General features: G+C 43.6%; 2 protein-coding genes across 11 annotated transcripts in view; one reads left to right on the top strand and one right to left on the bottom strand.

Moving 5' to 3' along the window:
• MRPS18A (mitochondrial ribosomal protein S18A) overlaps positions 1-9461 on the bottom strand; it is a 39363-nt gene extending 29902 nt beyond the window's left edge. For both annotated transcript variants that reach the window (XR_014786850.1, XM_084828457.1), the window contains exons 1-2: positions 9351-9461; positions 5330-5361 (exon numbers count right to left, since the gene is read on the bottom strand). Coding sequence is in view for 1 of the 2 variants with exons in the window: in XM_084828457.1 (XP_084684583.1) it covers positions 5330-5361; positions 9351-9450 (132 nt within the window). In the remaining variant the exon portion in view is untranslated. The remainder of the gene's footprint in view (positions 1-5329; positions 5362-9350) is intronic.
• LOC146359929 (uncharacterized) overlaps positions 9186-13469 on the top strand; it is an 88196-nt gene continuing 83912 nt past the window's right edge. For 2 of the 9 annotated variants that reach the window (XM_084828460.1, XM_084828459.1), the window contains exon 1: positions 9477-9589. In XM_084828460.1, coding sequence (XP_084684586.1) covers positions 9525-9589 — 65 coding nt within the window. In that variant the 5' untranslated portion in view covers positions 9477-9524. Of the gene's footprint in view, positions 9590-10322; positions 10505-13469 lie in introns of those variants that run through there. The other 7 variants (XR_014786854.1, XR_014786856.1, XR_014786853.1 and 4 more) reach the window with 7 other exon arrangements.

Genomic DNA, 13469 nt, shown 5'->3' on the forward strand with positions numbered 1-13469 from the left:
CAGCTGTTGATCACAGGAAATGGATTACACGGACTACCGATGTGACAATATAAAGCCACTACTTATAGCCACAATTTATGGTCTTCTTAACCTGTAAGAGACCTAAACGCTATGCATTATTTTCTCCTTGCATGTTCCTGATGTGGGGAGGAGGAAGCCCTCACTTTATAGTCAGGGGAGGAACACTTAATTACTCTTACAACAGAAATCTCTTAGACCTGAAGGGCATCAGGTTCACTTTGTGTATCAGTCCAGAGAGCTGCTCCAGTCCATGGCAAAACAATATCTAAAGATGCTTTAGGAGTAAGAAAAACAGTCTACTTAAAGATTATACCAATCTTACAGGTCAATACAGCATAAGTAATCAATTTCAATATTATATCTTCAGGCTTATAACAAAGAAGCAAGCTTAGAATTCATTTCCATTGGCCATATCATGCCTTTTAGCTACTATATAATGATAAAGCTTAAGAACAACCAGCCAAAAATATTTGCTAATCCTAGTATCATAATATTGATAATAATAATTAAAAAGAAAAGAAAGAGATACTTGAAATTTATGTATAACGAAGTTTAAATTTAAGTTTGTTATGTAAACTTGTTCATATTTTGCTTTGTTTTCCTCTGTTTTTGCATTTTTTCTTCTCTTTTTCTGTTTCCTTCCCCTTCGCCCTTCTCTCTCCTTTATTATCTCCTCTCTTCCTCTCCTTTTTTCTCTATTTCATTATTGATGGGTCCTCTTAAGAATACTGTAATGTTGGAAACTGTAGAAGATGATTATGTTGTTGGTGTTCTTTGGTTCATTTATAAAAATAAAAGTAGAATAAAAAGTATTAGAAAAAAAGGAGTAACAAAAACAGGAGTAAGCAAAAAGGTAGATTGAGATCTACTGGTAGATCTTTAACTGATTTGTGATAGATCTGAAAGGGTTTCTGAATCCCATTTTTTTTAACAGTAGCAACAACAGTTAATAAGGCTCCCCTGCCCCCAACCGTAAATTAAGCTACAAAAATGAAGAGTGGGTTTTTGTGTGAGAGAACTATAAACAGTTCTGATACTGAAAAGAAAAAAAGGCACCCTACAGCTTAATTCTAGGTGCATGATCTCCCCTCCCCACTATTTTGCACCTGACTCCATTTGGTGGCTCTTGGGGTTCAAGTGAAAAACAAAGTAGGTCCTGCACACTTGAAATCTGCCCCCCACCCTGCAAGACTGGTTTTATTTTTTATAAAACCAGCCCGGCATGTTCTGAGCTTTACAGCTCTTTTTCAAGGGTATTTTCCATTTGCAACTCTTTCCAGAGAGAGAACAGTTTTCTCTTTCCATGCTTTCTACCTCTTGAATCAAGAGTTGGAAAAGACCTTGGAAATCATCTACTCCAGCACCCAGCTCAATACAGGAATCTTGCAACTACCACATCCATCACAGGTGGCTGTCCATCCTCCACTTAAGTACCTCCAACAAAGGAGAACCTTCCACCAGCCAGGCATTCCATTCCACTGTACAACACCTCTTACCATCAGGAAGCATCTCCTAGGGTTTAGCTAGAATCCACTTTCCTGCAGTTTTTACCTATTGGTTCTAGTCCTGTCCGCTGGAGCAGAAGAGTACAAGTTTGCTACATCCTTTGCATGACAGCCCTTGAGATACTTGAAGACAGAAAAAGAACCGTAAAGCTCAAAACTTGTTAGGCCATCTTCTAAAAAGAAAAGTAGTTTTCTACTGCACATTTGGACAGTTTCCTCTTGTTTCTGGCATTATTTGTAACTATAGTCATGAACTCTTTTTACCTCTACATTTGAAGCAAAAGGCACATAGTTGTGGGACCAATCATTCTCAAACAACTCTAGTCTTATGTAGAATGGTGGCCATCTTGAAATGATTTGCTCATAAGGTGAGGTAACAGAAGAACTCTCTGCTTTGGAGATGTTAAACCCTGTATCCTTTTTGTGTAACGTAAGTTATTATTTTGAAATTAATACAGTTGGGTTGCAAATACACCAAATTGATTTAACATGGTTATTAGTACACAAGAATCCTATTAAAATGTATATTAACATCACCTGGCTCAAAAACAGTACAACAATTTAGATAGCAAGATGTTTTATTACATTACTAAAATGTAACATGAGTTACTCTGCAAAGGCCCGGCAGATCAAAGCTAATGTCTCTGCCTGTGCCATGAGTATCTTCACATAGATCCACTAAGCGCTGGATGGAGGCAAATGCACCTTTCTCACAAGATTTTGGCTTTATTTTCCCACCAGACATTTATGATGCTAAGGAGAAAAGCAAACTATTCCGGAAAACATCTTCAGATTACACTTATAAATCACCAAAAAATAAAATTGGACAAGTGACCTCATTTACAGAGTATATATAATTTCATCTGCGCTATGTCCTTAACATCACAGAGTATTCTTTTTCCTGTAAGTGCATTCACCCACCAAAGTACAGATGGAAAATCTCAGTGAGCTATCCCCACATTTTGTTATTCTTGTGGATGCCATGACACTCCTTACAATATAATATTGAAAATCAATAGTCTATCATTTAATACTACAGGAGCCTTGGAAATTCAACTTGGGAGTGCTCAAAAATCAAATGAAAAGCCATCGCAGATGGAGAGAATGCAAGAGATCGTCTTCATATCTTAAATGTTTTGCCTTGCTTTCTCCCAACCAAACTTTGGGTGCATTTTAAGCAGGAACAAATCCATGCCCAAAGGACTGCATGATTTTTTTTAAATTATGTAGTGCTCTGAGGTCTCTGTTTCCTACCAGGGAAGATTTCTCTTTCAAAGGACCTTCTTATACCCAGGAATGATGCCAGTATATGAAGCAATATTAACCAAACAGTCATACGTATTTTGAGGTGTGTTTTCCCTAAGTGCACCTTGGGCACCATAAGCAATCACAATTATTTCTGTTTTCTGAGAGATAATGCAGAGCAGACTTCCACAATCTGGCACCCTCTGGATGAGATGGACTACAACTCCCAGCATTCCCATCAGCATGTTAAAGACTGTGATGGCTGGGTCTGATGGGGGTTGTAGTCCAGCACATCTGGAGATACCAGGTTGGGGAAGGCTGACATAGAGAAATGGCTACCACCCTACAAACTCAGAGTGTGCAAAATATCCGCTTGTGCCTCACAGGGATAACATTCCATCACTAATTAGTATTTTATTTACTTAGGAAATGTATATACTGCCTGTCAGGGTGGAAATTGAGCCGATAGAACCCCAGAGAAGTTCTGATTCTAAGGAGGAACAGCAATCTGTGGGAGAGGAGCTCGCTCATCCCTCACAGGCACAGCAGCTGGCAGAGATTCCTCCTGCCAGCATTCCTGAGATAGTGACCCTGACAGCGAGAGAGTGCGGGAGGGGGGCTTGCTGGATGCTCGACGCCGGGAGTGACGATAGCTGGAGGGTGCGGAAAGGAGGCGTAGCGCTTGTTTGGCGCAAGCAACGGTCGCGTCCCGAGGACCCAAGGGAAAGAGGGAGGAGCTCTCCCTAGCCCATAAGTTCAGGGTCTTCCTGTGATTCTCCTTCAAACGGGGACCAACTGCCTAACCTGGAGCATAGGCTACTCTGCTGTTCCTTGCTTAGGCGCTGGTGATTAGTGTCTGAAAGAGTCATTAAGTTGTAAAAGGATTAAAGCCTTGAAAAGAATCCTTTTGTCTGTGTCTTGAGTTAGCTATTGGAGTAGACTGAAAGAGGCCGCCAGGGCGCTCCTGACACTGCCCTTAAAAAAACACAAGATTCCAGGATGCTTTACATAACAATTTGAATAGAAACTCAATACATAAATCAGCATAACAAAACAAAACAAAACCACTAATAAAAAACAGACTGATATGTAAAAAGGTCTAGAAGGCTTGGGAAAGTAAAAGGGGTTTTGCTCAATGCCTAAAGAATAAGAGAGTAGGCACCAGGCAAGCCCTTCTGGGGAGGGAGTTCCACAAGTGGAAAGCCATAGCTGAAACACACCTCAAGGCTGTTTTTCATTTTCCATTCTAATGCAACGCAACAAGACTGCATACCCATATTAATATTTCATACTGAATGATCAAGGCCACAAATCAGCAACCATTAGTAGTGATTATACCCAATGAAAGCAATGGAAAGGGACTTCACCAAACTAAATCCCATTCCATCACTTTCATGGAGCTAACTCATGACTAATGTTTGCAGGATTGCACCCAGAGTACCTTATGTCCCTGGCTCCAACCCAAGTTCAAAGATAGCATTTTAACAAAGAATGATTCACAGCGGAAGTATAGCTCACTTAATAAACTCATGGTAATTTTGAATTTAAAACAACCAGACACTTCCTTTTAGAGCAAGGCATTCCTGAAATACCAATCAGCCAATAAATAAACATGAGTGGAGGAATAAATATAATCTAGAGAAATTCAGGCAATATAATCACAGGAGGGAAAACTTATGGCAAAGTAGAAGCAGAGGAAGAGCCAGAATATAGGAAGAGTCCAGGAAGTGAGGCCAGAGCACTAATATGCTATTCCTTAAGAACTGCTTGCTATGATAGGCCTGCTTCTATACTTGCTCATTGCCTCTTCTGTACTTGCTCATTGCCTCTTCTTTTCTATCAGAAAATAGGTTTTAAAAGCAGAAGATTCAGCCAAGCGTCAATACCATACTGTAGCCATTGTCTCATGCAGTTTGGACTGTCAGAATTTAGAATTCTATGCCATTATCCTTGCTGAACTAAACACTTACTTTTTTGCTTTTATGTATTACATTATTACACTGTGGCATTTGGTTGACATTCCAGTCAGTGGCTAGTTACTTTCTTTTTTTAAAAAAGTAATGAGAAAAATAGACACTACATGTTTCATTTTCATTCATAACAAAAACAGTTTCCAACACTATCAATGAATGAATGGATTCCAAAGGTCCTCCTCATACTACTTCATGGTGCCAGTGCCACTGTGGCATGGCTCTTTCCTGCAACATGAGGTCAAAAGCTGCTGCAGCAGCTTCCACGCTGCTATGCTCACTTTAGATGGGGCTCCTTTGAGTACACATAACTCTTCCAGAACTGCAGGCATCTCTAACCTCTCACACACACCTCCCCTGAGGTAGCAAGGGACTGAGATAGTGGGCACTAGGAAATTTTGGATGGAGTCCAGGAGAAGAATGCAAAGGTCACCTGTAGGTTCTCTTCAGGACAATCACTGTATTCCAATACGTCTAACTTTACATTGCTTTGAAATTATTTACTTATATTTTTCTGTACAAACAAAACTGCTGCTTTACAAACAGAAGAATCTGCAGGTCAGAAAATATGACAGATGTTGTACTTACAACAGTGGTGTTCCCTTCAGTAATTTCTATAACTGTGGGAATAAAGAAAAGAACAGGATATCAGATACATTCAGATCCAATCATGTGCATTCTTGCTCAGTAAAGAAATTGTGCCCATGAAACACTGGGAGAAGTGATTTAAAACTGCTGTGACTTGAGAACAAACACTTCATCAGAATGGAGCTAACAGTATTTCATATTGTTTAGGCAGAGGCAAGCAATATAATATCCAGAACTTCTTATCACTTTTCTTATGTCTGCCTTTCAAACATTCTTTCTCCCTATTATGCCAGAAAATCATTTGAATATTAATCTTTAGAGATGGGGATAGGGTAATTAAAAATAAATCTAGCCTGCATGCAGAGGAAATTCTATTACATTTTATAGCTTAGCGAGACACCATCACATGCATTATAAATTATCAGCAGCTAGCATTTCAGAACTGCTAATCTTAATGAAGGCAAAAAGTAACCTGAACCTGTTAGCCCTCTGAATGACTTCTGGGTGCAGAGATGGCATTAGCAGCCAAGTACTCTTCTGCATATCAAAGGATTCTTCCTCTTCCTTTCAGAGACCCTCCTACCACATGACTTTTAAAGTGTGACAGTGACCCAGTTTGCATATAATGGCAATCATGGAAGCGAGTGCTCCTCCCTTTCGCTTTCAATTAGCAACCTACCATCACCCCATTCATAGGTTGTTAGCATGACATCTGAACCCTAAATAACTCGGAGTCTCCAGATTTGGCCATCACAGGCTAGGTACTTTTCTTCTAGCAGGGGTCCTGTGCATTTGATATCTATATCACAGTAAGAAATTCTAGCTTTTCCCAACATTTAATGACCTAGACATGGTTGGATCGCTTCCTGTGATCCAGCTTCCAACTTCACAACAGCTATTGCCCTCTGCAGAGCTGGTGACAGGGACTGATTAGGAAAGTCTATCCCAGGAGCCTCATGGAATCCACAGGATTCCAGAAAGCCCTTGGGGAATTTCTAGTTCACCAGGCTGGCACTCCTGTCAATACCCTGATCACTCTATGGAATATGGAGATGATCTGGATTGCTCTGAATTATCATCTTCCACTGAGTGGTGCTCAGTCAGCTCCTTGGTATTCTGAGTAGGAGGGGGCAATGAAGGAAGTAGGAAGATGACTAGAGTGCAAGTGATGGAAGACTTGCAATTAACCTGATTGAACACCAGTCTGAGATCATTATCAAGCCTACTCAATGGCAGTTATTTTCTGACATCACTGTGCCACCCAACAGAGGTTTTCCAGATGGTTGTGAGCTTTCTGCAATATTGCCCATTGGATGATGTTGAGGAACCCTTGGAAGCCCACTGTGACACATTACAATGCATACTGAAGATCCACCATGACTTGGACATGTCAGTTGAATCTGATCAGCCTGGACAACTACAGCCCACTTTGTGTGTTCTGGAGTCTTGCTGCTCTTGGCTGCTTATGTCAAGCAGGTATGAACTGACCAGGGGGGTCTAGGAGGTGGTAAATGACACCTTGAGAGAAGGGCTGTTCCTATCTGCTTTAAAAGAGGCAGTAGTTCAATTGCTCCTGAAGAAGGCTTCTTTAGACCTGGAAGCCCTTAATAATTATCACCTAATTGCTAACATTCCCTTCCCAGGCAAGGTGCTTAAGAAAGGCACTGGATGAGACGGAGTTTCTATACCCATTTCAATTGGGGTTTAAGCCTGATGGATGAGCTGTACTGGGAAAAGAGCAGAGGGAGTGTGAACCTCTTGATTCTCCTAGATTTCTTAATGGCTTTTTTTTTTTTTTTAACCATCAGCCATGGTATCCTTCTGGATAGGCTAGCCATGGTGGGAGTTGGAGGCAGTGGTTCCAATCTGGATGGCCAATTCTAGAATTTGGCGCTGGGGGACTACTGCTCAACTCCTTGGCATTTATGCTTTGGGGTCCCATATTCTATTTTGTCTCACATGTTATTTAACATCTACAAGAAACCTCTAAGTGAGGCCAGTTGAAAATTTGGAGTATTCTTAATATCCAGATTAAACCCAGTTCTATTTCTCCTTTCCATCAAATTCAAGTGAAGTGGCAGAAGAGCTAAATCATTGTTTGGCCACAGTAATGGGCTGGATAAGGACCAAAATCCAGAATTTGTTAGCCACCTTGAGCACTAATGGGGGGGGGGGAGATAACTAAATAAATACGTAACTTGGCAACTAGTTTATTGCCCTTTCTGCACCAGAAAAGGGATTTTTTAAAAAAAAAAATTCCCTGGGTTTTTGAGATGCAGTTTTAATCCTATCGTTTTATGCTACTTTTATGATTTTGTGGCTTTTAACTTTTTTTTTCTTTATAGATGTTTTATTGCTTTTGTAAACCATCCAAGGAATATAATTGAAGGGCGATATAAAAATACTTCAGAATTACAGGAAAAAGATCAGCAGTTGCTTGTTATGCACAGTTTTGCCACAGTTACAATATCTATCAGCTTTCCCCAACCTGGTGTCCTTCCGACGTTTTGGACTACAACTCCTAGGCTTCCTGACCATTAGGCATGCTAAATGGGGCTGATAACAGTTGAAGTACAAAACATCTAGAGGCCACTTGATCTGGGGAAAGTAGATATAAATGGATCCTCCATATTCAGAGGCAGTATACTTCCAAATACCAGATGTTGGGACAAGCAACAGCAGGGGAGAAGTAATGCCTTCATGGACTGGCTCTGAGGGTCCCAAATGCATATCAACCAAAAAACCAAACCAAAAAAAACAAACTGACACCTCCTACCCCGCGCCATCTTTTCTGGCTAATTATCAAAAAAAGCAAGGGTTAAAAGTGTGTTTCCTCCCTACCTCAGTTTTCTTGCACTCCAGACCTATGAAAAGATGCTGAGGCCTCACCATCACATCCACTCTGGCCCCTTAATTTTTTATTCAAGGGTAACAAACCCTACTACCTGGCAACTAGTATTGCCCAATGGGTCATATACATACTAGACCCTTTGCACGCCCACACACAAAGATTGCTGAGTGCAGCAGGAAAACAGTTTCCTAAAGAGAGTGTGCTGGAAATCAGATATTTTGTTCCTTCTGTTTTACTGTTGTTGTTGCCGCCCCAACCAGAGACAAAGAGTCATGTATCCCCTCCTCTCCAACAGTAACTCCCTCTATTGTAAGAGTACCTTCATTCTCTCATCCAAGGTTATTTATATGGATTGCAGGGCAGGGTGGAGAGAAGACAAGATTTTTTTTTCCTCACAAGAGAAGCGGATGGGGATAAATACGAACGGGGAAAACCTTATGCCCGTTTATACTGTATGAAAAGTGAGGAACAACCGATATACCTGGAGTCACTGATGCTTGACATAAAGATGTGAGGTACAGGAAAGAGTTCTGAAAAAGAGAATTGTGAGGCTCTGAGAGGATTCCTAGTTGATAACCTAGCAACAGGATGCTAGACTCTGGCTGCAATTCTAGCCCGGCTTACCTGGAAATACGTCCCATTGAACTCAATAGAACTCTGCTCTGAACTCTTTTTATATGCAAAAGGAGAGCCCTGCCAGGAGAGAGAGAAAAAAAAAAAGGACTCGACCAAGCGTTGCCTCCTCAAGATTCCCTGCTACCTCATAGAGGAAATCCGTCACCTTCCCTAAAGAGGACACGATTTCTGTATTTATATGCAAAAGGAAAGCCCTGCCAGGAGAGAGAGGGAAAAAAAAAGGACTCGACCAAGTGTAGCCTCCTCAAGATTCCCTGCTACCTCATAGAGGAAATCCGTCACCTTCCCTAAAGAGGACACGATTTCTGTATTTATTACATTTGTATTTCGCCTCTCAGCTACCCCACCCGGGCTCTTTGGCCCCGGTTTGGGCGAAAGACAAGACACAAAAGCACACCGCGACGATATATTCCCGGCGACTGCTGGGGACGAGCATGAGGTGTTTTCCCTCGGCTTCTCGCTCTCTGTTTCGCCAGCGCCTCGTCCGTGGGCTTGGTTTGCCTGAGGGGAAGAGTAGAAGCCGTTGACGCTTACCCTGCCGGAGCCCGCGGGACGGAACCCGAGCCCAGCCGCCCCACACGAAACCAGCCACGAGCCGCCTCCAACCAGAGCACAGCGCCATGGAAGTCGCCATCTTGGCACTCCTCCGAGGCTTCCGCTTCCAGGTCCCGTTGGTTGGCCCTGAGCGCCCGGCCGGCCGGCCTCTCCATGGGCGGGAAAGAGCCGCGGGTGTCGAGCCGTCGCCATTTTGATGCCAAGAGGCAGCTGAAGAGGTGAGAGGTGTGATGTGTCTGATCCACATCTGTTAGGGCGCAATTGTATACCTGCTTAGAAAAAAGTCCTACAACTCCCACGATGCCCAGGCCTACACAGCTGGCTGGAGAATGCTGGGAGTTGTAGGACATTTTTCCTGTCTAAACATGCATAGGATCATAGCCCTTAGGGCGCTATCCTGTGCATGTTAGACAGAAAAAAGCCCTACAACTCCCAGCATTCTCCAGCCAGCTTGGCTGGCTCAACATGTATAGGAATGCGCCTTTAGCCACTTCTTTAGGATGTAATCTTGGGGCATAGTGGGAGTGGTAGGACTTTTTTTTGTCTAAACATGCATAGGATTATGCCGTTAGTAACTTAGAAGTATCCTCCCCCGCCCCCGGATCTGTTTTCAGAAGCCCATCCCGTGATATGAATTCGTTGTAGCTTCGTGCCTTTTTGTTAGGGGAAAGAAAACGTTACACTATAATTACACACACTTTTTGTTGTTGTGTAATTAAGAGGCATTCCACCAGCTATCTACAAATCTCTTTTCAATACTACAATATCGGGGGGATGAGTTTAAGCTGTCTATTCAGTTGCTTCACCACTTCCACAGTTTGGGTTTATGTATATTTTAATATAACGGACACTTGGGAATTGTTATCTTGTTGAAAAACACGAGTGCATAGTTATGTGCTCTGCTATTTGTGAATGAAGTATCAAAGGTGATTCTAATTCTTTTCCCTCCAGATTCTGTCTTCACAACAAGCCTGTGCGGTACAGTAGTCTGAAATTGTAGTGTCTAATAGGCTGCCTAGCTTCATGACTGAGCAGGGATTTGAACCCGTTTTTCTGTGGTCCAAGTTCCAGACTTTATGCACAGACTGGATTTTCCCATCCTTGACTCTGGAAGATGTGTGTCTCTTTCAGTGGTAAACAACATGTTCTGCTTAACGTGCTTGCTTGGCTAGGTAGGCCCATTTCATGTGTTGCCACTTGCCCCTCCCCTCTCTGGATTCTGTAGCATTGGGGTGGGGGTGGGGATTTAAGAAAGGGGTTTTTGCTTTCTCTTGTGCCAGGTTGTAGCAGAGGTCATGGATGTTAATTTCTGCTGCTGCCTCCTGGGGCAGCTGAGCTTGCAGAAGGCATTCTACAGCTATGCCTTTCCTGTTCTGGGGAACTGGGAGGAGAGACATTTTCCTGCACATGATGCTATGGAGGAGAACATAAGAAGAGTCATGCTGGATCAGACCAAAGGTCCATCCAGTCCAGCATTCTGTTCACACAGTGGCCAACCAGTGGCCAACACAGTGGCCAACTATGCATGTTTAGACAGGAATCCCACAAGCAGGACATTAGTGCAACAGTACCCTCTGGCTCATGTTCCCCAGCAACTGCTGTACATAGGTTTAGTGCCTCTGATACTGGAGGAGGCATATAGCTATCACAACTAGCAGCCATTGAAGGTCTTCTCCTCCATGAATTTGTCTAATGCCCTTTTAAAGCCATCCATATTGGTGGCCATTAATACCTCTTGTGGTAGCAAATTCCATAGTTTAACTATGCACTGTGTGAAGAAATACTTCCTTTTATCTGCCCTGAATCTCCTAATCTCCCACCAGTCAGCTTCATAGGATGACCCTGGGTTCTAGTATTATGAGAGAGGGAGAAAAATGTCTCCGTATCCACATTCTTTACACCATGCATAATTTTGTACACCTCTTATCATGTCTTCCCTTGCTCGCCTTTTTTCTATCTAAACAATCCCAGATGTTATAACTTTCCCTCATAAGGGAGTTGCTGCAACCCCTTGACCATTTTAAGGTGCAATCCTATTGAGGTAGGTGGCTGCCCCCGAACTTGGAGGTGACCACCTATCCTCCTGCCCTGCATTTTTGGCTAGACAGCCGATTGCAGTCAATCCTAAAGGAAATCAACCCTGAGTGCTCATTGGAAGGACAGATACTGAAGCTGAAGCTCAAATATTTTGACCACCTAATGCGAAGGGAAAACTCTCTGGAAAAGACCCTGATGCTGGGAAAGACTGAAGACAAAAGGAGAAGGGAACGGCAGAGGATGAGATGGCTAGATAGCATCACTGATGCAATGAATATGGACTTGAGCATGCTCTGGGAGAGAGCGCAGGACAGGAAGGCCTGGCATGCTATGGTCCATGTGGTCACGAAGAGTCGGACACGACTGAACAACAACAAGCATGGGAGGACGGAGCAGAGAAGAAGGCAGCTGCACAACACATAGGATGTGTCGTACAGGCATTTCCGCCCGCCCCGGAACGCCCCCAGCCACGCCCCTTTTTGGCTGCTCTGCACTCCTCTTGCGAGCGCAGAGGACGGGGCTGTTCCGTGCTGCCTCTGAGCCAGCGTGGAAGTGTGGGGAGGTCGGTTCTCCGAGAACTGACCTTGGAGCGCGGGCTCCAAGGTTAGTTCCCAGGAAACAGCATATCCTATGGCCGTCTAGGTGCTGTCTAGCGGCCATAGGATTGCTCCTTCTGTTGCCCTTTTCTGCACTTTTTCCAGCTCTACAATATCTTTTTTTAGGTGCGGTGACCAGAACTGTACACAGTATTCTAAGTGCGGTTGCACCATAGATTTATATAAGGGTAGTATGTTATTGGCAGTTTTATTCTCAATTCCTTGCCTAATTATGCCTAACATGGAGTTTGCCTTTTCTACAGCAGCTGCACACTGGGTCGACATTTTCATCGAGCTGTCCACCACAACCCCAAAATCTCTTGATGGGTCACTGCTAGCTCAGATCCCATCAGGTTATACTAGAAGCTGAGTTTTTTTGCCCCAACCTGCATCACTTTACACTTGTTTATGTTGAACCACATTTGCCATTTGGATGCCCATTCTCCCAGTTTGGAGAGATCCTTTTGCAGCTCCTCACAATCTCTTTTTGTTTTAACTACCCTAAATTATTTGGTGTCATTGGCAAACTTGGCCACTTCACTGTTCACTCCTAATTCCAGATCATTTATGAACTTGTTCTGGCTAAATGGCTGAGAGCCCCTGGCTGTATCCTGCCCCTGAGATAACTGTGTAAATTGTCTTGGCCAGCTGGCTTGTACTTCACCTAGGCCTCTTGGCCCCATAGGCCATCTCCTGGGCGCTTTGTGAGGAAGGGTGGGGTATAAATACAATAAATAGAATCTCCTTGCCTCCCCTACTCCAGTCTCACAACATGGCTATTGGTGGGCAACAGGGGAGGGATTACATAAACTGGCCCTGATGGCCTCCTGTCTTCATTTCACAGTTTTCTGCCTTGGGTGCTAGCTCCTGACTAGTCAGAGGCAGATCCTCTGGTCAGCTGGAGATCCAGGTGTTGTTTCAGTAGATGGAGAGCAATGGTTGGAGCAGAGTGCCAGGCCTTGCCAATGGCAGGTTTAGCTGTATGTAGGGGTGAATGCTTCTCTATTGGGAAGGAAGACTGTTAAAGCAAAACATTCGTATTACATATGGACAGCTCCAGCGCAAGCCTGAGGCAGGAGAGAACACATGCTGCCACCCTCGCACATCACACCCCTTCCCACCTTTGCCACATTGCACAAATACCACAGTGGGAGAGTGGCTGGTGGGGCTTTTCAGGGCAGCCACTGGAGGCGGTGGGGCAGTGGCAGCAGTTGGCCCTCCTAGCATGGGGGGACGGGACAGTGCAGTTTGCCGCTCCTCCCGCCCCACTGCCCGATGCAGGCACCTCACCCGTCTTCATGGGAGGGCCAGTCCTGCATATGGTAAAGACAGAGGGGGAGAAACAAGGAGACATAACACGAAATTGTAGCAGTTATGCTATCTGGTATGTGTTTTCCTTTTCCCTTCCTTATCTGGGGATACTCTGACTTGGCACCCTCTCAGCTGTTGGAGTGGTTTTAAATGT

The sequence above is a fragment of the Heloderma suspectum genome, chromosome 1 (assembly GCF_057233095.1).
Source record: "Heloderma suspectum isolate Gila_16-S chromosome 1, 16-S_ref, whole genome shotgun sequence".
Taxonomy (NCBI): Eukaryota; Metazoa; Chordata; class Lepidosauria; order Squamata; family Helodermatidae; genus Heloderma; species Heloderma suspectum.